General features: G+C 42.6%; 1 protein-coding gene across 1 annotated transcript in view; it reads right to left on the minus strand.

Moving 5' to 3' along the window:
* Window positions 1-21,290, minus strand: part of LIMK1 (LIM domain kinase 1) — a 47,501-nt gene extending 26,211 nt beyond the window's left edge. The window contains exons 1-2 of the mRNA XM_032217101.1: window positions 21,048-21,290; window positions 4,708-4,846 (exon numbers count right to left, since the gene is read on the minus strand). Coding sequence (XP_032072992.1) covers window positions 4,708-4,846; window positions 21,048-21,097 — 189 coding nt within the window. The 5' untranslated portion in view covers window positions 21,098-21,290. The remainder of the gene's footprint in view (window positions 1-4,707; window positions 4,847-21,047) is intronic.
* Between the last annotated feature and the right edge of the window lie 5,198 nt (window positions 21,291-26,488).

Raw genomic sequence — 26,488 nt, forward strand, 5'->3', positions numbered from 1 at the left:
TGGAAGCCAATGCAGAGTTCAGAGCACCACTGGGCTCTGATGCTGGAAAAGGTGGAAGGAAAGAGAAGCGGGCAACCAGCTACAAGGTGGCTAGACTCAGTTATGGCATTGATGGTGCACGACTGGAAGATCTGAAGGACAAGGTTAAATAGGTAAAGGTTCCCCCGCACCTGCTTGCTAGTCGTTTCCGGCTCTAGAGGACGGTGCTCATTTCTGTTTCAAAGCCGAGGAGCCAGCGCTGTCCGAAGATGTCTCTCTGGTCATGTGGCCGCATGACTAAATGCTGAAGACGCACGGAGCGCTGTTACCTTCTCACCAAGGTGGTCCCTCTTTTTCTACTTGCATTTTTTTACGTGCTTTTAAACTGCTAGGTTGGCAGAAGCTGGGACAAGTAACAGGAGTTTACTCCATTACGTGGCACTAGGGATTCAAACCACTGAACTGCCAACCTTCCGATCAACAAGCTCAGCGTCTTAGCCACTGAGCCACCTTAGGACAAGCTTAAAGGTAAAGGTAAAGGTTCCCCTCGCACATATGTGCTAGTCGTTCCCGACTCTAGGGGGCGGTGCTCATCTCCGTTTCAAAGCCGAAGAGCCAGCACTGTCCGAAGACGTCTCTATGGTCATGTGGCCGGCATGATTAAAAGAACAAGGTTAGGGACCGACTATTATGGAGAAAATCTATGTGGTCGCTAAGAGTGGACGCCAATTTGATGGCACATAAGCAGTCAATAAACCAAATTAATGTGTTTATGTGATGATGGCGTCAGGCATCACTCCTGATGTACCAGTTTTAAGTCAAGATTATCTATACTCCAGGTTCCTTCCTCAGTACTCAGAGCTTTGGTTTGATTAGAATTCTACCTGAAGTCACTTTTTCTGCAGGAGTCTCTTGCACTTTTACAATTGTCCATTTACTGTCTCATGATATTGGCAGCTGTTTCGCTGCTGTGTAGGTCACATGTTGCTTGCAACTGCATCTCCAGACTTTCTTGGGTAATAGCTTTGCATTTCACGATGGAGCAACAGCCCCGCTGCCTTGGACTCCAGGCTGCCCTTTCCCTCCCCCCTCTCTCTAATGCTTTCTTAATTTCTTTTTCTATAGAAGTCTCAAGGCATCCCTAAGATCAGGCTCTTAAACTGCATTGGACTTATTGCCTTCTTCCTCTCCAACTTGGTCTGCTCTGATTCCAGCTTCCCAACTTATAGATCAGTGTTTCTCAACCTTGGCAACTTGAAGATGTCTGGACTTCATCTCCCAGAATTCCCCAGCCAGCGAATGCTGGCTGGGGAATTCTGGGAGTTGAAGTCCAGACATCTTCAAGTTGCCAGGGTTAAGAAACACTGTTATAGATCTTCAGATACAATACTGAGGCATTTGGGAAAGGTAAATCTATTTCAGTCTTACTGAACTGAATCTCTGTTTGTGCGTGTGTGTGTATTTGTGCGTGCGAGAGACAGAGAGAGAGAGAGACAGAGAGAGAGACAGAGACACAGAGAGAGAGAAAGAGACAGAGACACAGAGAGAGACAGAGAGAGACAGAGAAAGAGTTGAGTAGCTGCTATATATTTAATCTACTTATCCAACTGATTGCAGCAGGCGCTCTTTAACACTTTAGATCAGCAATGTTTAACTTTTTCAGCTTTTGGCAGTCCAAACAGCTGTGCCTGGTGAAACCTAAGCAGAATCTTTAGATTTCTCCAGATCTTTCATGAAATAAGATCTATAGTGTGTTTAAAACTACCATTGTACCTTCCATATTGTATTTCTTCAGGATTTGCTTCACATTTCCTCATTATCCACAGGCAAAATTACTACTACCCCATAATTCATTCTGCCATATTTAGATCTGTAACCATACGCTCCAAATGCTAAATGCCACGGTTTGGGTTCACAATTAATGTCACATTGTGGCTTTCCTTCCCTGCCTTTTGTAAAAGGCTTTCTGACAGTTTCTCCAGATTTTCCATTAGTTCATTCCACAGCTGTTGTTTTCTGTGTTAACTCAGAAACATTTAATCGCTTCCTCATTTCTGCAGACACCTCTGACTAGAGGACACCCACATAATACGCTCATCCTGGGATTGACCAACAATTCAGTTTCCCTTTTAGGTTGGTGGTTTCCCAGAAGTCTCATGACAATCCCTTTAAAAATGTAAAGATAAGTGTTTCCTCACTTTGCCATAGAAAGAATTTGATTCTTTGTTGTACAACCCTCTCTAAATTCTAGATCTAAATTTCTTAAATTTCTGTTATATTCTTATCAACTCACAGCAGACCTCAAAAGGATAGAGTGCACATTCACATCGAAAAAAAAGGCCCTGGTACTAATTTGAGGGTTTTTTTGTTTGCTTTCTGACCAAGTAGTTACTTCCCCTTTGGACATTCCTTTAAAATATGAATCAACAATTATTTCAAGCAGTGGCCACAAACATGTGATTTTTGCGTGGTCAGAAATGCTAAAAATAAATATGTATACGTGTGTGTACACACACATATATATAATTAGATGCATACACACACACACACACACACAATATGTGTATATATATGCATATGTATGTATATATGTTACATTTTACTGATAAAAAAATAAAGGGAGACTAGTATAGTCTCTTTCAAGCTATTTAGCTCTCATCAGCTAGCCATGCCCTTCTGGGATTCAAACTTGAACTGCTTTCATATTAGGCAATTGCATTAACCTCTAAGCCACAAGTTCTCCTCACTTTAGCAGCTGAACCAGGGGGGGAGTTTTTTCTTCTTCTGTCAGACCACCTAATTAAAAATGACCAAATTATCATGCCAATTTGGCCTTCTGCTGGGATTTCAGCCATTTTAATTTATTATTTTAAAGGATATTATTATTTAAAATATATAATTTTAAATAATACAATATTATTTATTATTTATGTTATCATAATAACTAACACTACTGCTATTGTGTGTATTATGGATATCATCCTACTCATTATCACCATCATTAGTTCAGAGGTCAGTGGGTTGCTATGGCACTTATGTGTGGTACCAAGATCCAATTTAAACCAATTTAAAGATCTCAAGTTTCTGCCTTTTGTGTACTACAAGCATGAACCAGACTAGAACATTGCTTTAACCTATAAAAAGAAAACAACTCATCTATATTTACCTTTGTGTATTTTGCTGAAAAATTAGGTCACTGGAGTACATATTTCTTTATAAGATTTTTTTATTACATTATAAATAACTCAAGACAGTGGACATACATATCTAATATTCCCTTCTCTTCCTATTTTACTCACAATAATCCTGTAAAGTGCCAATTTTTCATGCCTAAGGCAGGACTAAAACTCACCATCTCCTGGTTTCTGAGCCAGCATCTTAACTATCACACAAAGTGGTTTTTCCCAGAAAGAAAGTAAGTCAAATGGACTTTACATTTATAAGAGCTGGTGCTTCTTTTCCTATATTGCTCTTATGAAAATGAATATTTTCTAAAGCAACTGTTGTTTCCTTTCGATGTGCTAACTTGTCCATGACACATAATGCTTTGTGAGAAGGAGAGGTGGTTTGGCAATCAAAATTGAGTGTAACTGACAATACTGTTTTGTAGTAAGGACAGAGTTAAGTAACAAATGCAGGCTAAGAAATGAAAGACAATCAGGACACCATAGTGAAAGTATGTGGAGACAATGCCTTGATCCTATTAAAAACAATGAGAACAAAGCTTGATTAAAAACAGCAGTGCTAGCTGGTGCTGGGATATGCTGATGGGGAAACAGGGCTTAATGGTTTCCTCTGTGCCATTTTCCCAGGTTCTCACCTGCTAAGATGCTATAGGCTCTGGAGAGGAGAAATAGGGCATATCCTGTTCACCATCATCTTCCACTTACATGGCTTTGTTGGTTATTATGTTGGTGCCAAGGATAGTCTACTTTCCCCCCAATTCACACCTCTTTTCTCCATTGCTATGTTTAAGTAACAAAATACCAAATAAAAGGATTTAAGAAGATCTATGCTCAGGCAGTAGCCTCTCATTCAATTTTTGTCTCCCTCCCTCTGCAAACATTGGTTGCTCCACATCTATTCCTCCTCCTCCTCCTCCTCCTCCTCCTCCTCCTCCTCCTCCTCCTCCTCCTCCTCCTCCTCCTCTTTTGTTATGCCCTCTTCTCTCTTTTCTCCCACTTCCAAGCTGGAAACTAGTAGAAGGACCTTGAGATTGAAGGGGGAGCTGCCCCTATCTCCTTCACAATAGCCATAGCATTTCTGAAGTAGCAGCATCTAGAAAGAAAAAATGGTTCATGATTTGGTTACATGCAGTTCGGAATCCAGTTGCAAAAGTGCATTTCTGGCTCACTATTTCCACATCAATGGCCACAGATAGAGGAAAAATATGCCGGACAGCCCTAGAGATCAGAGAGGTACGATCAGGCATACCACCTCCTTAACAATCCATATCCCTTTAAAGATGAGCTCTGAATTGTCTGACAAAAGGACAACATTATTAAATGCAGGGAACAATAATCACCGGAATTGTATTACATGCAGTCAGTGTTACATTTTCCATGTAAATTAAATAATATCATGCTGAGTTTTTAACCATAGCCCCAGTTACTTCTTTTTTCTGTCCCACTTGCTTTTTGGATTGTGATCACTTGCATTATCACCCTTGCCCCCCCAAACCCCAAGTTACGTTGTCCGGTGATGCTTGCCGTGAATGTCCTCTCTTACCATGACAAGCCCTTTGGTGATCTGCTCCGAGCAGCCATGGCACAGTTCCCCAAAGTGGGCCCAGTAATCCTTTTTGCAGTAGAGACGACCATCCTTCTCGTAGTACTGATGGGAAAGCAAAGCTCCACATTCGCAGCACCTGCAGGGACAATAAGGAAATAGGTTTTCAGCCTCGGGACTTTTAATGGAAAGCTACTGTGTGAAGAGCTTCCAAAACCAGAGCTTGAAGGAGGCATACTCCCACAGGTTCAGAGAGGTTGTGTTTCGCCCAGCATGCTTAATTTAGACTGCTACTAATTTAGTCAGACAAATGACTCTTGGATTCGGTAGGACATGCTTGCTAGGTTAAGAGCCACCGATTTGGGAAAAAGAGAAACCTTGTTCAGTTCCTCCTTATTGCCTTTTTCCTGTGTAACACAGCATCTGAAGTCCTTGCGTTGTCTTACTCGGGTGGCCATCTCTCAATTGCTTATACAGGGATCAGTGAGTGCATCTTGGACTATTTAGAATAGAATAGAATAACAGAGTTGGAAAGGACCTTGGAGACCTTCTAGTCCAACCCCCTGCTTAGGCAGGAAACCCTACACCACTCCAGACAAATCCAACATCTTCTTAAAAACCTCTGGAGGCAAGTTGTTCCACTGATTAATTGTTCTGTAAGGAAATTTCTCCTCAGTTCTAAGTTGCTTCTCTCCTTGTTTCTTTTCCAGCCATTGCTTCTTGTTCTACCCTCAGGTGCTTTGGAGAATAATTTGACTCCCTCTTCTTTGAATCTTGGATTCTAAGATTTTTTAAAAACTGGAATACCATTTTCCCCACCACCACTATCTATTTCTACAATATTGTGTTTCCTTGGAAGACCAGCGGGCAGTACAGAAAGACGAGTCTATGAGCATGACTCAAGAAATGTGTGATATATTGTGTGTGACATCTTGTGTGAAATCTATTTCTGGGTTCACACAATACAGGTAGTCCTCAACTTAACAACACTTCAACTTCACTTAGTGACCGCTCAAAGTTACAATGGCCCTGAAAAAAGTGGCTTATTAGCCATTTTTCATACTTATGACTGTTGCAACATCCAATTTTGGGGCAAGTCAACTTTTTCAACTTTCAAACATTAGGGAATTCCTTTGGAATGAGCTGCTCCCGGAGCTTCACATAATTCCCAACCTCCGGTCCTTCTGGCACACCCTAAAAAGTTGGCTTTTCCAGCAAGCCGGCCTGGCCTGAATAAAATAAATTATTAATTTTAATTGTTAATTTTAATTTAATTTCTAAATCTCATTGTAAATGTCTATTGGTTTTTTTTGGATATTCTATTTAATCTTTCTTTTAACTTTTGTAATGTGTGTTTTTATGTTGTACACCGCCCTGAGTCCTTTGGGAGAAGGGCGGCATATAAGTCCAATAAACCTCAAACCTCAGAAACCTTAAGAGTGCTCAAAAGTTGTGACATGTTCCCCATAATCACATGATTTACATTTGGATGCATGACAACTCACTCACATTTATGGTGGTGTCTGTTGCAGTGTCCAGGTTTGTGACCTTCTGACAAGCAAAGTCAATGGGGACGCCAGATTCACTTAACAAACATGTTACTAATTTTACAACTGCAGTGACTCACTTAACAAATGTGGCAAGAAATGTCGTAAAATGGGGCAAAACTCACTTAACGAATTTCTCACTTAGCAACATAAATTCTGGATTCAACTGTGGTCATATGTTGAGGACTACCTGTATATTCTGACTAGGGAAAGCTGTTTTGGCTAAGGATTTTTCCAGAATACCTTGGAAGTAGAATGATTCCCCCAGATGTAAAGTTAACAACTTTGGGGTTCACCCAACAAATGCTCCAGTTGTACTGTGTAAATGTTGCCCCAAGTGCAATATTTTATGTCACATCATGATATGCTCTGCAGGCTAATGGGGAGCAAATTTAAATGGCTAAACCATTTTACCATACTTCCCTAGGCAAGGGGCAGTGTGAATTTAGCCATCTTTTTATTCTTGATGAATGTATTATTCTCCTTATGTACACTGAGAGCATCTGGACCAAAGACAAATTCCTTGTGTGTCCAATCAGACTTGGCCAATAAAGAATTCTATTCTATTCTATTCTATTCTATTCTATTCTGTTCTGTTCTGTTCTACTCTACTCTACTCTACTCTACTCTACTCTACTCTACTCTACTCTACTCTACTCTATTCTATTTGATTCAATACGATTATTAAACCCAATCTTTCCTTTTGTGGACTGCTACACCTCAGTTTTCTTGGACTTTTTAATAATCCAGCTGGGCCACCCAGAAAGGTACTAGTACAATCCTGATTAAATGAAGAAGTATTGTAACTCTACACGTATGCGGCCCTGGTACATTCTATTTATCTAGAATGGAGATATTTTCTTAGTTGACACTTCCTTTCAGCTCAGTGAAAGGAATCCATGGCAATAAGAGAAAGAAGGAACTTTATTCGCCTCTGAATCCTTTTTCGAAAGTGACCTGTCAATGCCCCTATGAAGCAGAGGATATGACGGCAGATTTGAGACTGACAATAAAAAGTATTTCTTCACTCATTACTATGACTAATTCAAGGGACTCTAGATGTCTTTATATGAGATTTGGAGAAATTAATTGACATCAACCCAACCTAAGTTCTAGTGGACAAGAAGAACCTCAATTTCTAGAAAAAAGTATATAAAAGCTGGGATATTCAGAAGTAACTTCTATTTCAGTGGTGGGTTCCTACTGGTTAGGACTGGTTCGGCCGAACCAGTAGTAGTTTGGTGGCCTGGGTCGCAGGAACCAGCAGCGACCCAGGCCTGCCACGCCCCTGAACCAGTTCACCTATGGCGCCGCCATCTTATTTTTTGCTTCTGTGTATGCACAGAGCAATTTTTATTGCACTGCGCATGCATGCACAGCGCGCATCAAGCATGCTCGGCCAGTGCGGCCCTGAGCGAACCAGCAGTAGCAACTGAGAAAAATATTTCTGAGTATTTTACATGGGAGGGGCCAGATAGGCATAGCTGCTGGGGATTTCTCCCGAAGAGAAGAGAAATGACACAGGAGATTCACTTCCTATTTAGATCTGGCCTGTTGCAAAATCTCTGTTTTTCTTCTCATACCACATGATGCACTGTAAAGATATTGTCTGGAAATGTTATTTGCTGGGCAAAGTCTGTTGTTTGGACACAACCATTTTGTTCCAAAATGGATTTTGTTTATTACCATGATTTATAATTAACTGCAAGCACAGCATCTGGCCATTCCTTGGAAAATGAAGTCCACAAATGAAAAATGGCACCAAGCTAAACACTCTCAGTGAACTGACAGATGTTGTAGCTGATGAATCAGCTGCCTTTTAGAATCTGCAGCTAATCAATTACATTCAAATTGAACTTGCCAAACTGCAAGATATGGCAGGTATCCTTCTAGCAATGCCAATAGTGTCAGATAATATGAAATGTATGAAATGACTGACCAGATGCAAAGTGGCTTCTGAAAATATGCAAGAACTTAGTTCTCTTCCCACACTTTTTGGAAATCCCATTAGTTTCCTTGTTCTGCTAAACCAGGGCACCAATTAAAGAATATAATAGAATAATACGTTATTGTCACTTTAAATCAGGGGTGGGTTCCTGCCAGTTCTAACCTCTTTTATAGAAGAGGTTCCACAAATCTACAGTGCCATTTAGAACCGGTTCCAGCTCCCTCACCCTGCCCGTCCGCACATCATCAAGATGAAGAGCGAGAGGAGGAATTCTGGGAGTTGAAGTCCACAAGTCTTAAAGCTGTCAAGTTTGAACGCCCCTGGGGTTTTTTTCCTAAAGGGTTACGGGTGCAAGGGTCTTGTAACTTGACAGCTTTAAGACTTGCACACTTCAATGCCAGAGTTCTTGAGCCAACATGACTGGAGGAGGAATTCTGGGAGTTGAAGTCCACAAGTCTTAAAGCTGTCAAGTTTGAACGCCCCTGGTTTTTTTTTTTCTAAAGGGTTACGGGTGCAAGGGTCTTGTAACTTGACAGCTTTAAGACTTGCGTGCTTCAAATGCCAGAGTTCCTGAGCCAAATTTTGGTTGCTAAGCAAGAGCGTTGTTAAGTGAGTTTCACCACATTTTACAAGTTGGCCATGCCCACCCAGTCATATGGCTGCCAAGCCATTCCCACTCGGTCACATGGCCAGCAAGCCACTCCCACAAAGCAGGCCACACCTACAGAAGAGGTTCTAAAATTTTTTGAAACTCACCACTGCTTTAAATGTATACTAATCAGCATACATTAAAATGAAACTTCACTGCGTTCAGCGTTTAAAAGATAACCATTATGCATATACCCAGATACACACACATACATATATGACATAAAGAAACAGCACAGTCTAAAAGCTGTAGCAATTTAGCCACAAAACCTAACCAATTATTACTTGTCCTTTGGCACACTGATAGGGAGGAAAAGTATGCAATGGTACCTTGGTACTCAACTGCTTTGAGACTCATCAAATTTAGTATTCAATGCATTTTGCTGAGAAAATTTTGTCCCGGTACTCATCATTTGTTTGGTACGCAAAGAGCAAACTAGAACTTGCCAGTTTTGATTTGCTTCGTGACTTGCTACTTTTTCCACTGAAACAAATTAATCATGTGGGAGATTTTGCCATGTGCACATCCCCTTGCAGGCTTGCAGGCTTCTGTGGCCATTTTGTGCATTCCCCCCCCCCCCCCCCCGATCAGTACAGTAAAGTGAAGCTTTTTAAAATTTTATTTAACCTAAGTATTTATTAATTCTTAGGTTTATTTCTCAAGTAAAGTAATGATATACAACCCCATCTTTCTACATATTGCCTTAAAATGTGTGTTGTCTTTGGTTTGGGAACGCATCACATTTATTCACATTATTCCTTATGGGTAAAATTTGTTTGGTACTCATTGTTCTTGATACTTCATTGTGCCTCCTGGAACCAATTAAGGATGCACCACTGTACTTGCTTCTGAATTTCCAGATGAAAAATTCCTCTGCTTTTAGGCCATTTGAAGGCATCATCTCCTTGACTGTATTTTCCCCAGCCCTTAACTTTAGGCTTAATTTAGAAATGGAGCTGGAAATAAGAGGAAAGGTCTCAAATATCTTTTGTGCTGCTGCTCTCAGCTCCGTCTCCTTTGTCCTTGAATTCTCTGTTTAAGCTCGGGAATCAAATGACAGACTCGAACCTCTCTCTTCCCTCCCTGGGCCCCCAATATTCCCTGCTTCCATCAGCAGTTCCCAAAGAGCCAAGAGGGTAGATCTGGGGCCTCATCAGTCAGTCCCCTTAATGTGGTTTGCTTCATTTTGGCTCAGCATAATGTAGGAAACCAGTGACTGTGGCTTGCAGAGGCACACATTATTTTTATCTTCAAAAGCCAGTGGCCTTTATTAAAAATAGTTTTAAACATTAACAGAAGTCACAGTAATAACCAATGGTGTCATTGCTGGAAGGGTTAGCAATGATATTTCCTTCTGCCGCCCTCCCCCACCCCACGTTTGAGAGGTGAATAAAATAGGTACATTGTGCCTTCCATTTGATTTAGCTTCCCCTGAAAAGTAGGCTGTTTCATTACGATTTACTCACTGAATTTTGATGATAGTGTCGAGGAGTCTCTATGGGTGGATTCACACAACTTATTTATTGACTCATTTAGAGTAAACTGAACCCTTAAACCAGTGGTTCCCAAACTTGGCAACTTTAAGGCTTGTGGACTTCAACTCCCAGAATTCTCCAGCCAGCAGAGCAGAGCTCCACAAGTCTTAAAGTTGCCAAGTTTGGGAACCACTGCCTTAAACGAACCAAATGGCTGGATTTGCCCAACACATTAAATCACAAAAAGAATAACCAAGGTTGACATTAATCAAACCATCTTGTATGAATGCATCTCCTGGGATTACATTTGAACTGGTTAAGGGTATTATATGGATGTTGCCAGTTGTGGGGGTTGGTGGTGAAGTGCTCCATTACTGGAGGTTTTTAAGGAGATTGGACAACCGCTTGTCTGAAATGGTACAGGGTCTCCTGCTTGAGTTGGGGGTTGGACTCAGGGGTGAGTTGCTGCCGGCATTATTGATGGTTTGGCGCACAAAATGCTTTGCCCTGAACTGCTCACTCCTTTTAAAAATAATCCTATCATGGATCAGAACCAAATCTGGAGAAGAGATGAGAGGAATTTGCAGCATCCAACTTTTATAGTCTTGCCCTTATTTTCTTTAGATGACTAAGCTACCAGAGCAAAAAAAAAAACTTACATTCAAATATCTGATGGAAATATATAAAGCTCCTTTCTCTTTGCTTTGATTTTTAATTCTTCTACGGGTCCGTTCACCTGGCCTTCTGTTTTCTAACAACTAGTCTTATCTCATTCTGGAATGCAAATTCCACAGCATTAAACCAGAAATTCAGTAGGCTTCCAAGGGCTTTTGGAGGCTTGACCTCACTGACTCTTTCTAACCTGTCAGTTTGTCATGAGAAAAAGGAGGTGGGAAGTGAAAAAAATATTATCTAACCCCATCGGTATTTCATGAGAAAAAGGAGGTATGTCAGGGTTCCAAGTAATACACCCATAGCAAACAGAACTCCGATAGTAAGAAGTGTAAAATATGTTGGGCCAGTCTCAGGATGATCATATATGTCACTTCCTTTTAACCAATTTCCCACGTAAGGCAGCATAGTGATTCACTATCACTAGAAAGGTTTAACAGTGTTTACAACAATAACAGCAAACCCATTAACAGGTCACAGGTGAGTTTGTCACAGATACTTCAGGGTCATCTAGCAGTAATAAGAGGTCCACCCTTTCTATGAAACATACAGGAGGTAGAACTAAGGGAATTTATTTTCTTGATATTACTTGTAGAAAACGTTAAATAATTGAAATAAAATTTAAAGTTAACATTTAAATAAATAAACCAGGATCACATGAAGTGTTAATACCACTTTATAATGCCTTGGTAAGGCCACACTTGGAATATGGCATCCAATTTTGGTTGCCACAATGTAAAAAAGATGTGGAGACTCTAGGAAGAGTGCAGAGAAGAGCAACAAAGATGATTAGGGAGAGTAAAACGTGAAGAACGGCTGCAGGAAATGGGTATGTCTAATCTTATGAAAAGAAGGACTAGGGGTGACATGATAGCAGTGTTCCAATATCTCAGGGGAAGCCACAAAGAAGGGGGAACCAAACTATTCTCCAAAGCACCTGAGGGCAGAACAAGAAGCAATGGGTGGAAACTAATCAAGGAGAGAAGCAACTTATAAGTAGGGAGAAATTTCCTGACAAGTTAGAACAATTAATCAGTGGAACAAATTGCCTCCAGAAGTTGTAAATGCTCCAACACTGGAAATTTTCAAGAAGAGATTGAATAACCATTTCTCTGAAGTGGTGTAGGGTTTCCTGCCTAAGCAGTGGGTTGGATTAGAAGGCCTCCAAGGTCCCTTCCAACTCTGTTATCCTATTCTAATTAAATGGGTATTTAATTGCCAAAGGTTTCAATTTCATGTTTAATTCTTATTTTACTGGAAATCCTTGACTTAGGACTAGTCACTTCCGTTCAAAGTTATAATGTACTCCAAAAAAGGGACGTGACTTGGATTCAAAGTTCTCAGGACCAAGCTCTTCTACAGTCACATGCTTGCATTTTGGGTGCTCAGCAGCTGGCCTGGATTTACAGCTGTTTGTATTGTCCCACAGTCATGTGACCATGATTTACGATGTTTTCACCAGAAGCTGACATTTGCTTCCAGTTTCCAGCAAAGAATGTTGGTTGCAGGGTTTACTTAATGAGTGCAGTGTATTGGCTTAATGACCACAATGTTTGCTTTGCCACCACTGCAAAAAAAGTCATAAAATCAATCATGGTCATGTGATGACCCACTTAAGGACCTAGAATGACTTATAATCACAATTCCGGGCTCAATTAGGATTACCTTTGTAATTTCCGGTGTTATTAACTTCCTCAGAGGCATCCGCAGGAGAGCAGTCGAAAAAGTCAAGGTGTTGACTGTGAGCTGCAATGAAAGCTCTGCCCCTTTGTACGCATTTGTGCGTGTGTTCAGTTGCACAGTTATGGCCATCTTTCTGGCTTTTTTTTACACCTATTCCCCCTCCCTCCTTTCCCAAGACCCCTCTTGATTTTTTGATCAAATGTTTTCGACTTTACCCTCTCAATTTTAAAACTAAGTTTAATGCTTTCACTGGAATAATCATTTCTATTTTCTTGCACTGATTGCCATTGGATTTAATTTTTGAATTTAGGACGTTAGTGCATTCATTTCATGCTTTTTATATAATATGCTCAAGTAGCACACACACCCCCAGGCAGATTCAAAAGTTAGACCTGTTCTCTGAAAAGGATCTTCCTTTAGATCAGGGGTTTCCAACCTTTCCAGCTTTGTGGCCTGGTGGGAGGGGGGATGATTCCGTGCACAAATGGAGCTGTGTGAGCACACTCACCTGCCTGTTCTGACCTAGGCTTTCCCCAAAAGCACAAGGCAGAGTCCTGGTCCTGACAAAATGCCTTTTATTAAATGAATGTCAATTCCTCTCATTCACATTCAGCAAAGGCCTGGCAAACAGTCTTCCAAAGGAATATTTATGACTACAGAACTTATCTATCTTGGAACGCTGCCATGTAAATATTTTCCAAAGGAGGTGCTGTGTAAGGAAAGACTAGGCACAGAGTCTCTGAGATTCACGGACAGATCTTCACACTCCTGAAACGAATCTAATGACCGAACGAACGAATTGTTTTCTGCAAAAGCCAACTCCCCTTTCACTTCTCTTTTATTCCCTATGGGAGGGGCCATTCACCATCCACCTGTGACTTTACTCCCAAGTCTACCCTGATTTCGGAGTTGTTCTTTTCTTTTGGCAGCTCTGCGCAAATGCACATTAGGAACAGGCTCTAGCTGTTCCTCTGCCTCACTGCTATCTAGCTCTGTAGGCATCTGATCACTGCCAGATGGCCTCGACCCCATCTCTGACTTTGACGCAGAACCCTCGTCCGAGCCTTCCCCAGTCTCCGGGTGGCTGGCCCATGCTCCTCTGCAACCTCCTCACTGTACGACTCTGCTGCCAGCTCTGCTGGCCGCTGGCGGGCCACAACACGGCCGCTTCCACAGCCCTTAAATATCTGAACACATGCATCAATGCATACAAACGGGCCACAGCCTGGTACTGGTCATGGGCTGGGTATTGAGGACTGCTGCTTTAGATGTTTCACAAAACATGTTTCTGGTGCTGCTGCCCTGAATGTGGCAGCCCTGTGCCACATGAAGAGAGATGATGCCCTGCTGTTTCCAAAGATCTTCGGTGCAAATGCATTTCTTTTGAAACAAATGTTCGCCTTCATGCTTTGTTTGGCAATATTGAGGCATAATGCCTTGCTTTTCTACTTCTTTGCAGTGTTTCTCAACCTCAGCAGCTATAATAGACTATATGTGGACTTCAAGTCCCAGAGTTCCCCAGCAAGCTGGGGGCCCTAATGGTTTAAATCATAACTCTTCTGCAAAAATGCCACTTGCAACGATCTTATTAAAAATATTAACAACTGAAAACAAAAAAAATCCTGAAAAGCAAGCTCCGGTTTTCAATAAATGCATGCATCGTTGTGAAATCTTAGACCATCACCTTCTCAACACAGGAAGGAAGTCCATTTATAAGCTTAAATTCAAGATTCAATGAAAACAAAAATGTGCCAGACAAACACTAGGTGCCTCCAACCCACGGTTGGCAAATCCCAAGGTTTAAAATGAAAGTTTCCTAGAAATCTCTAGAGGAAGAAGGGAATCCTTCAAATTAGCCTCATCTGAGGGAGCAGCTGGCTGGGTTTGCAAACTCCCTCTATTGCTTTGTTTTTCCATTTCTAGGCACATCTCCTGGACCAGCCAGAATCCACCTTCTCTCAGTCTGCTTCCCACATTTGCTGGCCGGCCGATTAAAATAAAATCCTGGAAAAATTGCTTGCATGCTGCTCTGCATTGAGTTGAAAGCCTGCTCCATTCTCTCTGCTGCCACAGACTTGCATAGCTTCTAACAAATTGCTCCTCCCCTTCCTTCCTGTGCACACCAGGTAGCCAACTGCAATGACAGTCTCAAGGGACAAGGATTACCTTATGCCACTACACTTGCGGCAACGAACAGCTGGAGGAATTGGATAGGGCCGGCCTAGAGAAAAGAAGGACCAGGGGTGACATGATAGCAGTATTCCAGTGTTTGAGAGGCTGCCACAAAGAAGTGGAGGTGGGAGAGGGGGGTTCAACTTATTTTCCAAAGCACCACAAGACAAGAAACATTGGATGGAAACTAATCAAGGAGAGAAGCAACCTGGAATTAAGGAGAAACTTCCTAACAGTGAGGACAATTAACCAGGGGAACAGAAGTTGCCTTCAGAAATCGTTTTACTCTTTAGAGATAGGTGATACTATAATAGTTTAAAGACTCATTGTTATTTGATAGATAATTATGAATTCAAGGAAATAAGGATTGTTACAAATGGTAATCTGAACGTATAATGCTCAATGACAGGGAAACATTCAGCTATGTTTAATGTAAACCAGTGATGTTAATCCTAAGTTTAAGAATTGATGCACAGAAACTTGTAACCAAACGACATGCTTGATGAAATGGAGGAAAGTTGTTCTTCTTTTCCTCTATTGCTTTGTTTTGTATGTGTTGTTTTGTTTAAAAAGAATACAAATTTATTTTTCAAAAAAGAAATTGTGGGCACTCCATCACTGGAGGTTTTTAAGAAGAGGGTAGACAGGCACCTGTCTGAAATACGTAGTACAGGGTCTCCTGCTTGAGCAAGGGGTTGGACTAGAAGCCCTTCCTTCCAGCTCTATTCTGATTGACTGTGGTTTTAACTTGAACCCAAATGCAGAACCTGGGAAAGGGTCATCAAGCAGCCACCCAGGGAGTTGTGATTTGCCTAGAACAACGATGGCGAACCTTTTTTGGCTCGCGTGCCATGGGGGGAAGCGCGCGGGGGGGGGTCATACGCGGGCATGCTGCACCCATAATGCAATGTGCAACACACACACACAGTGCGCATGAGCGCATGAGAGGCACTCCCCCCATTTTTCCATGCTTTTTTTGCTCTCCCTGGGCTCCAGAGGCTTTATAGGAGCCTGGGGGGGGGAGAAAAGACTCTCCCCCTCCCCAGAGGCCCTCCAGAGGCTTCAGGGACCTTCAGGTTCAGGATGCTTCCCTGAAGCCTCCAAAGGGCAAAAACGACCCTACAAGCAAACCGGAAGTGACTTCCGGTTTGCTCGTAGGGTGGTTTTTAATTCTCCAGAGCTTTGGGGAAGCCTCCTGAAAGTCCCTGAAGCCCCAGGAGGGCTTATGCTGACCTTCCGAGCAAACCAGAAGTCCATTCCCGAACTTCCTGTTTGCCCATAGGGCCGGGGTTTTTTTGCGCTCTGGAGGCTTCAGGGATGCTCCTGAAGCCTCCGGGGGGCCTCCGGGTGGGCGGGGGCTCTTTTCACCCTCCCCAGGCTCCTATAAAGCCTCTAGAGCCTGGGGAGGGTGAAAAATGGCTTTAAAAGAGGCTGAACTCAGCTGGCCAGTGCGTGCCCTGACAAATGGCTCTGCGTGCCACCTGTGGCCTGCGTGCCATAGGTTTGCCATCCTGGGCCTAGAATATCTCTTGCTCAGGGGCCACTGTGTATTTTCCCAGTTAAGCCGGTCTCAGAAGCATTCTGCAAAACATATATTCTGACCCTGTAAGGAATATAGACCTAAAATTTTGTTATTCAATTCAGACATTATTAGCTCAATCATTCCAGTCTTTTCTTACAATCCAAAATGAGTTTATAGTGTTGCTTTGTGGCATTTCATTTACAGTGTAGCATAAATATAAATGAAGATGCTGGGTGAGAGAGACGGGGGGGGGAGAGAGAGGGAGAGAGATGAGATAATGAAAGGATGAGTAGACTGGCAAGAAATGGAACTGATTGACGAGGGTAAAAGAATATGAAGCTTAGGCGGTATATGTCATTGTTGCTCCCTGTGATCACAACTCCATTAAGAAGGCTCCTAGGATGTTTCATACAAGGGAAGCACTCTGAGACAGGGGTCTCCAACCTTGGCAACTTTGTCGACTTCATTTCCCAGAGTTCCTCAGCCAGCTTTGCTGGGAGTTGAAGTCCACAAGTCTTAAAGTTGCCAAGGTTGGAGACTCCCGCTCTAGGATTTCTATGGATCAGCTTGCATCCTGGCTTGGATAAATACTCAAAACTTTTAGGATTTAAGTAACTGTCCATGGAGTGATTACATCATAGCCATTACAGTAGCCTGGAAATATCATCTGGAAATTATACCAGATGGAAGAGGAAAATAGGCAACCACAACAATAAAAGAGGAAAGGAAGAGAGGAAGAAGAGAGGAGAAGAGAGGGAAGGAGAGGGAAAGAAGAAAGAGGAAAGGAGAGGAAGATTGGGAGGGATAGGAAGAGGAGGAGAGAGGGTATGAAGGAGAAGAGGTAGAGAGGAGTAGGGGAGAGGAAGGGGAAGAAGGAAAGGGAAAGGAGAGGAGGAAAAAAGAAAGTAGAGAAGGGAGGGAGTGAGAAAAGGAAAGAAAAGGAAAGTAGGGTGGCAGCAAAAACAAAATAGCTGAATGGGATGGCAAGCAAAGCAACATATATTTTAATTTTTTATATGGCATAATGAATGTTTAAAAGTGTTAAAATGTGATAAGAATAACAATTATGAGAATGTATACTTGTAAATGTGTGTATGAGACTAAAAAGATAAAAAAAACTCTTTACAAAAAAATAAAGTAACTGTCCATGGAGTGATTACAGCATAGCCATCACAGTAGCCTGGAAATCTGGGTTAGACAGGATGATAACGTGCAGGAACATGCATTGCAGACTAAAAGGCAGTGTGCACGAAATCTATCCTGGCAAGTGTGCACTTCCAGATGTAAGTAAGCCTCTCACAACCTTAATGCTATTTCCTTTATGAGGCTTTCTTGAGCAGCAGCAAAATGTCCCCCCTCCAACTCTGCGTCAGCCCTAGGAAGAAAAACAAAAACCAAGACTGGCGTGTAGAAGACCTCCCCCTAAATTATCAAACATTTTAGCACAGCCTAAAGCTTTGCAAAGATGCTCATCCGCAGCCTGCTTTCATCTGTGACTCACCCTCCTCCTTTCTTCCTGCCCACCCACCATTCTGGAACCAGGCGGGGAATGCCAAGTAGCAATGACATCACTCAGGGGCCACCCCATTACATCACCCTTGCAGAACTTCCCAAACTCTAGAGAGAGAAGACGGCTAACCAATCCAGAAGCTTGCTAGTTTAACCCTTGCACAGCCGCTAGCTTCCACTCTTTGTCGGCAAGGACAGTACAGTCTCTGGTGGAGCAATTAAAGACCTGGAAAGGGGAGGATTTGAAGAGAGAGAATTCCCTAACAGAGAAGAATCTATCCTGTATGTTGGATGTGTTTCCACAACACTCTTAAGCCATCAAATAAAGACTAGGAGCGTGCATTTGTATACCACCCAAAGAGGTTTACGGTATCAAGAGTGCTTTTTCAAAAGGCAACTGGACGGGGGGGGGGGTCTTCTTCTTCTTTTCCTTGAGGAAGAAGAAGTTTCGCTTTTCCTCCCAGAAGCTTCATCAGTTCTGGCAGGATGATGGGGGCTATGGAGGGATTAGTTCTGACAGGTTGGGGGCAGGGTTTAGAAGAGCTTCAATGGGGTTTATTTTTCCCCCATTGATGTTTTCCCATTGACATTCAATGGTGGGAAAAGTTTGGAATGGTCTCAAGAGTTCTCAGGGAGAATGTTGCCTATTTACTGTATATATTACAGCTTTATTCTATATTTTAGTTATTACTACAAGGAGGACCTTAGCACACTGCATAAGCCCCCTTTGTCTGTTTATGTTTTTTATTGTTTGTGTCTCTTATCGTGAGAACCTCTGAAAATTGAGTTGTTGAAAGACCTGGTTGTGTGCGCTGCATGAACACAGCCATGGGATAGATTACTGACACAGTTAGCCCATATTTGTTTCCTAAGAGCCACAACCAAGCCCAGACGCAACTACTGCTACACAATCCTGACTAGTTCGCATGAGCACAGAAGGAAATTGCAAGACCTCAAGGAAACAACAACAGAACTACATCCTACCTGTTTCATTCAATGCTTTTGCCCAGGATTCTGTTTCTAATGAAGGACCCCCAAATGTCTGTGGGAAGTTGTGCTAATTGAAGGTTTGTCTCTTGAAACCAAGAAACTCTTTCTAACCAACAGCCCTAGAAAAGCCCACAAGTGCAACTCAGACAACAGCCCCTCTTCAACTCCTCCTATTAAAAAATAAAATGTAATTTTTGAAGTTGCCTTTGCTCTCCTAATTATCATGGCCATAACGGCAGTTCTACAGAATAATCCTGATTCCCAAATCGAAAGAACAGGGAAGAAAAACAAGACATTGCTTTTCAGCAATGAATACCATCACACAACTATCCCTGGAGTCCAGCTGCTGGCTCTGCCCTCTCCCACACTCATGCCCCCTGCTTCTCTGGGTGGCAGCCCCCCTACCCCCTCCTGGGAAAGAAAACCCAAGGTCAGAGCAAGAATAATATGCCAGCTCAAGGTTGACTCAGCCCTCCATCCTTCTGGGGTGGGTAAAATGAGAACCCAGATTCTTGGGGTAAATATGCTGACTCTGTAAGCCACTTAGAGAGGGCTATAAAAGCACTCTGAAGCAGTATATAAGTCTTAAGTGCTATTGTTAGTGATTGAGATTTGCTTTATTTATATTCCCAACGGGACTCAGGGCGGCGAACAACTCAAGGGGGAAAGGGAACACAAAGTACAATACAAGCGATTAAAATAGCCAACAGACACACAGGTCGAGAGGGGAAGGGAACTCATCAACCCCAGGCCTGCCGACACAGCCAGGTTTTAACTTTTCGGAAGTGCTATAATTACTGCAGCCTTAACTAGAATGAAAGCAGTATTTAGATTTTTTGTATCCTGTAATAACTCAAGGTCATGAACATACTAATAGCAATAGCACTTAGACTTATATACCGCTCAACAGTGCTTTTACAGCCTTCTAAGTGGTTTACAAAATCAGTCTATTGACCCCAACAATCTGGGTCCTCATTTTACCATACTCAGAAGGATGGAAGGCTGAGTCAAGCCTGAGCCTGCTGAGATTCGATCTGCCAAATTGCAGACAACCGGCAGCCAGCAGAAGTAGCCTCCATTCTAACCACTACACCATTGAGGCTAATACTCCTTCCTCCTCCTATTTTCCCCACAATATTCCTGTGAGGCAGACTGGGTTGACAGAAGGTGACCAATCAAAAATCACCCAGCTGGCTTTCATGCCTTAGGCAGGACTAGAACTCATGGTCTCCAACTGATGCCTTCACCATAAGGTTAAAAGGATCCAACCAAGAGGTTCTAAATGGATCCTGCCTGCTAGGCAACAACTTTGTGTCACTGCTTGTGGAAACACATGGCTCCCCAATGGATCTTTATGCACCATTTTTTTTTAATACTAACTTCTTCCCTCTTTAGAAACATGTATGTGATGCCAGAAACCATGGCTGCATCACAAGCAAGTGATGTATTTCGTGAGAGATATGGTGAACAGATTATCACAAACCCGAAAAGGTTGTGCTTGCAAGTGTCCTCTGGCTTGTGTTTCAAATAAAATCATGGTTCCTATAAAGAACTTCTATAAAGTTCCTATGAAGTCCTTCGCTCTTTTATATCTGAAGTTTGCCTGTATCCGAAGTTAAAATTAAGTGCAGGGCACTGCAGTCATTTGCTGTGGCCACCCTTTCATCTTTTCCTCCCTCCCATTCTGCTCACTGTCAAACATAATTTGTAAGATCCTCGGGGGCAGAGAACTGATAGAACTGATTAATGAGCTTCTTGAGCAAAACGTTATGCGCAGCATAACAAAGCAAATAACACAAAGCAGCATTGACGCCAGAGATCTAGCCCTCCCTTCATTGTGGGGGTAATAAAATATGGCCTTCTCTTGCACACGGATGTGAACTTTTGCTGTCCTTCAGCTGCAGGCTGGAAACTTCATCATCAACTGTAAAACCCCTTTGATCTGCCAGACATAATAACAGAGCACTGGGAGCGTCATAAGAAATGATCGGAACAGAACTGAAAGCTATTGAAAATCCCAACTCTTTGCTGACATGCTTTGCTCTACTTTAATTTTAAAAAAACCCTTGCTGAAACTAGTTTATTCATCTCAAACCTGCTAAAACTTTTTGGCTCATGCAACTCAGCCACTCAAGAGATTTATCAGAAAGTACAAATGCCAAATGCAACTTACTTGGCTCTCGCTATCCGTAGGCGATTTCGTTTCAGCACAGTGGTCAGCATGGCTGGTAGAGTTTCTTTCTTGTCACCTGTCCACTGATGGCACTTAAAGGGCGACCTGGGGCATGTTGGTCCTTGCCTCCACAGGGGCTCAAGATTCTGCAGCACCCTTTGGGATCTCCCAATTGCCCACCCGCTCCAAAGAGGCAGAAGAGTGACAAATAGTGGCACTGTCCCCTTGATCGGCACCCACTGCTCTGACTCAGGTCCGTTCTGGTATCTAACTACTAGCAGGGAGGAAGCTGTCTTGTAATCACACCGTGGGACAGAACTTCCTTTGCGTACACGCCTCCTCTGCACAACTTTTCCTCTGAGCGCTAACCTTCCGATGCAAGTGAGTAGTCCGAGTCCGGCTATTGGGACCTCACTGACAGATGCACAGCTGAATGCATGCGAACTCCACGGAACGCTGCCCAAACCGGCCCAGGATTCTTGTCTATCAATCAACAACAACCCTACCATTTTGGCTTCCTCGGTGTCTTTTCAAACACCAAACCAGCAGTCTGGGATATGGGAATATCGCCAGAAACACGTTGACACATAATGTTATCCATCCACACAGCACTCGCTCAGCTTCTCCACCTCCCCCTCCCCCCCCGCATCCTCCCTTGAGCTGCGTTCTCCTGAGTGTGGGTGTGAGAGAGTGGTTGTTTTATTTCCGGCCAGATGACAGAAAGGAGACAGGCCTCCAGCAGATTAGCTTGGGACTCTGGGACTCAGCTTACTGCTGAACAAGCAAAGAATGGCAAGCCAGAGGACACAGGAGGTTCTCCAGCTAATGCGTAGCAGGCGAGCCAACTCTTTGTGTTAACCAGCTGCTGCTATTGCTATTAGTAGTTGCTCAGCCCCAGCCATGTGAAAGAGGAAGGAGAGATTGGGTGGGGGATGCAAAACCAAGAACAGAGAGCAAGAATCAAGGAACAGTAGAAGAGTACGGGTCTACATCTACACACACCACACCACACCACACCACCTAACAAGGAAACACAGCTACTTTTTAAAAATATTTATAGCCCAGATCTTATGGCAGGTTACAATCCACATAAAAGGCAAGGCAGAAGTCTAAAATAAATCAGAACTTCATTTACAACACACAGTAGGTAACCATGCCAATGATATCGCTACGTTATGTTCAGAGAACATGCTTAGCTAACTGGATCTGTTCAAGATCTAATGCCCTGCTTAGTTTTTACTATGATGGGCTAATATGCTATAGTAACCCAAGCTATAAAATTTTATGATTCCCTGGACTACATGCACCTTCTAAATGAGTGGCTTGAGTAAGCAGGTCAAGATATCGTGTGAATGAAGCCACTGAAGGGACAAAAGGCGACATTAAACTCTAGATGTTACATTCTGAATGCAAGAGTCAAAAATCAGAGGTTTCTTTCCTGCTGAAAAGTTGAGAAAGGCAGCCCTGGTGTGGCCTGCAAAGGTAGCCAGAGCAATCAAGGCCATGTCCTGCATCTCAATGTACCTCTCTCAACCGTGGACACCCCACCCCCCCGGTAGATTTTAGGCTTGAGGTTAGTCTTTCCTGGAGAGGTGCTCTCTCAAATATTGGGTTCCTAAAGCATGAAGGCTCCTTTCCAAAGCTTGGAGTTTGCCAATTACATACAGCAGCCAGCACAATTATTATTATTATTTTAAAATAATATTTATTAAATTTTCCAACATTCAAAACACAAAACAAATTTACACCTACAACAACTTTTCCATATCGGAATCAACATCTTTCGTAACAATCCTATTTACAAAAATTCTAACTCTAGATCACTATCCTAAATTATATCCTTATTTAAATTATAATAATATCCTCTCACACATCAATATCATATACTGCTTATACATTTTGCATTTTATATATTATACTTTTACATCCTACACCTTAAGTTTTACGTTTACTCTCAAGCCAGGAGTACCATCTATTCCAAATTTGATACTACTGATAGTACTATCAGCACACTTATTTTACACAGGACAGCAGAAGATGGGAAGGAGCCTCTCCTTCTTCATTGGTGCTTCTTCTCTCCACCACCATTACCTGTGGTACACTTTACTTGCATTTGGAGTCTATGGATTCTAATGAACTTCACACATCATCCTTTGGGGGGGGGGAACCTCTCTTGTTTGTTTGATATTATCCAAAATCTCATGCCCATTTTTAAAGGTTTGTTAAAGGGAGACGTAATATAAGGGTTCAGAATGTAAAAGGGACTATCCCTTCGTTGCGATGGAGAATATTTTTTTCCTTAAATCATTTTACATGCCACAGGCAGAAAAGTGTGCCTGGTTCATGTCTTAAAACATAGCTCCTGCTTTAAAATTAACCAGTTCCTCCAATTAATCTACAGACATTTCAGTTCATGGTTTAAAGAGAGGATATCTGCACGTCAATTCCATTGAAACCTAAGATATACTTCTGAGTAAAGGGGATTCTAGGGATGCGGTGGCTCAGTGGCTAAGATGCTGAGCTTGTCAATCAGAAAGGTTGGCAGTTCAACGGTTTGAATCCCTAGCGCCATGTAATGGAGTGAGCTCCCATTACTTGTCCCAGCTTCTGCCAGCCTAGCAGTTTGAAAGCATGTTAAAATGCAAATAGACAAATAGGAACCATCTTTGGTGGGAAGGTAACAGTGTTCCGTGTGCCTTCGGCATTGAGTCATGCCAGCCACATGACCATGGAGACATCTTCGGACAGCGCTGGCACTTTGGCTTTGAAACAGAGATGAGCACTGCCCCCTAGAGTCAGGAACCACTAGCACATTTGTGCGAGGGGAACCTTTACCTTTACCTAAAAGGGATTCTGTTGTGTGACTCAGTTATGCATTCACACAACACATTTAACCTGGTCAATTTTCTGGAAGGGGCATTCACACAAGTTATTGACTGTGAACAACTAGGCTGGGTTTGAACAATATACTCAACCAGAGGGGGGGGAAAAACCCATATTTTGTATTCACAAAAGAGCAGATTGAGCCTGCTGCTGCTTCTACTTGCGGGAAAGTAATCTACCTGATGATCCAGTGGTGGATGATGAATGAAAAGAGCAACTTCTTCAATGCAATAGGAAGCAGCCATCTTGGCTGGCATCCCAGGCTCTCAAAATAAATCCCACAGTGATAAATCAGGGCTGAAGCCAGCAGGGGATGGCTCAGAGGGGAAAAGGCTCAGAGGGGAAAAGGCTCAGAGGGGAAAATCCTTTGCCCTTAGGAGGAAAAAGGAAGGAAACTTGAAAAAATACCCCCAATTTTTTCCCTCGACTGCTTTAAACTTTCATTTCTATGTCCCAAGGTCAAAAGGGAGATTCCACTTAGGGCTATCAGAGCAAGGATGCAGACAAGAAGACAATCACTGGAAGGCAGCAAACAAATAAAAAAAAAAGACTGCCTTTACTGTCATCTAGTGGCCAGCCGGATTTTACAGCGCTACTTAATTCTCTGTTCTTCATTCGCACAACATGAATCCAACACAAGGCAAGGTTATACGAAGGTATTTATTCTGGGCTTATATTCTGATCCAGAAATATTTGCACAACACTTTGCACAACATCTCATAGGCAGATGTCACCAGTCGTTTACAAAAGCGGGAAGCCCTCTAACCTCCAGATGGAGCAATGGTGCGTGGAAGTTAGTTTCTTGTAAGACTAAGGAGATTTTCAAAGCAAGGGTACTTTCTAATTCAAATTTATTGGCACCCTTCCAAAATCTGGCACTATGGGATGTCTGTTACTGCGGTGAGCAATGCAAAAGCCTGCCAGCATGGCTGGCAAAGTTGCATAACACAAACCCAAATACTATCTGCTTGTTATTCCTAGTCCATGGCATCTCTTCTACCTAGCTTTAAGTTAAATATTATGCCATAACTTGAGGTGTCTTTTGCATAAGTCGCATCTGACAAAGGAACATCCAGGATATACTAGCAAAGGCCAAAGTACTAGAACATTTTGTTAGGTTTTGAACATAGAACGTAACTGGACAGTCTTTAACGTGCAGGCTTTAAAATGTAGTGTTTAACATGACAAAAGCATCTCTCTCCCAGGCACAAGGCCTGGAGCAGCAGCTGTGCTTGTCTGAAATGAGGTTCAGCTTGAGCAAAGCATTGATTGGCTGATACCTAGGATGTCATGAATATACTTTCCCTTATTTCCCAGGGGGGGTGGGGAAAGCAGAATTGCACTTTTTCTGCTAAAATATATCAAGGCTAATATTTAATCCAGGGTTGGATTAAACATTGCTGGGACTGTAATACTAGGTAACTGAGCAATCCTGAACACAGTTCGGATCAAGAGTGCTGATCAACTGTTCCCACCATGGTAAGACCTAGAAGCTGCTACAAGAAATGATGGTGATCATTGATTTGCAATGGCTGTAATAGATATTAAGCCAATTTATAGAGACCACACCAGGATAATTGCTTGCCTGCTTCTTGCTTGCTTGTGGTTTAGCATGTTGAGTGGAACCAGTCAATTTGGTTCACTGGTGTGATAATAGTAGTTAGATTGTTTGATTACTGGGAAATCATCAGATTGATCTTTGATCAGTTGCCTCCCTGGATGGCTCTGGCCCAGCTGTTACCTGTCTGCTCAATCTTAGAGCTGACAAATAAAGAAGAACTGCTGTTACTCAAAAAGCTAACCAGGAGTCATGCAGTCCATCAATCTGGGTGCTTTTTCTCACTTAACACAACCACATTCTAGATGTCACAGAATGATCCAGATGGGCAATTCTGACATTAGTATGGATCTCTACATGCCCTCCTTCCTTTGGACTCATAGGCAAGGAGATAAACCTCTGCAGAAAAACTTTCCCCCTAGACCATGGCTGTCAAACTCGATTGCATCAAAGGACGTATCGCGATGCATCACAACTTTTTTTTGCCTTTGCAGAGCTGGGGTGGGTGTGGCCTGCGTGTGATTCATCTGACCTGCGGGCCACCAGTTTGACAGCCCTGTTCTACACCCGGCAGGCCGCAGCCATCACAAAGACCTCCCCTACCTGAAACAGCTGGCATGCCAATCGGCGTTCAGGGCTTGCAAGTACTGACCGTCGTAGATGCTGTGGCTGCAACTGGCGCATATTGGCAGGTCACTTCCTGGGGAAGACAAAAAGAGGTAATAGAGGTAATTTTCTGCAGCCTAGAAAGGCAACTCAGCCGGAGCGGTATAACTCTGGATTCTGGCCACAGACTTAGCTATTAAAAGTTAAAAAGTGCAAGTGTTGGTCCTTTTTCTCTTTCAACTTCCCGGGCTCTTGCGTTGACCCTAAACGTTCAATTCTTTTGAGACATTCCTTGCCAGAATATAGAATGGAAATCTAATACAGAGCAGAGTGCCTCTGAGAACATGCAAAAGGTTTTATCCATCAAAAACCTTGAGCTGAGCCTGCAGCTTCA

Source organism: Thamnophis elegans, chromosome 4, assembly GCF_009769535.1.
Source record: "Thamnophis elegans isolate rThaEle1 chromosome 4, rThaEle1.pri, whole genome shotgun sequence".
Lineage (NCBI taxonomy): Eukaryota > Metazoa > Chordata > Lepidosauria > Squamata > Colubridae > Thamnophis > Thamnophis elegans.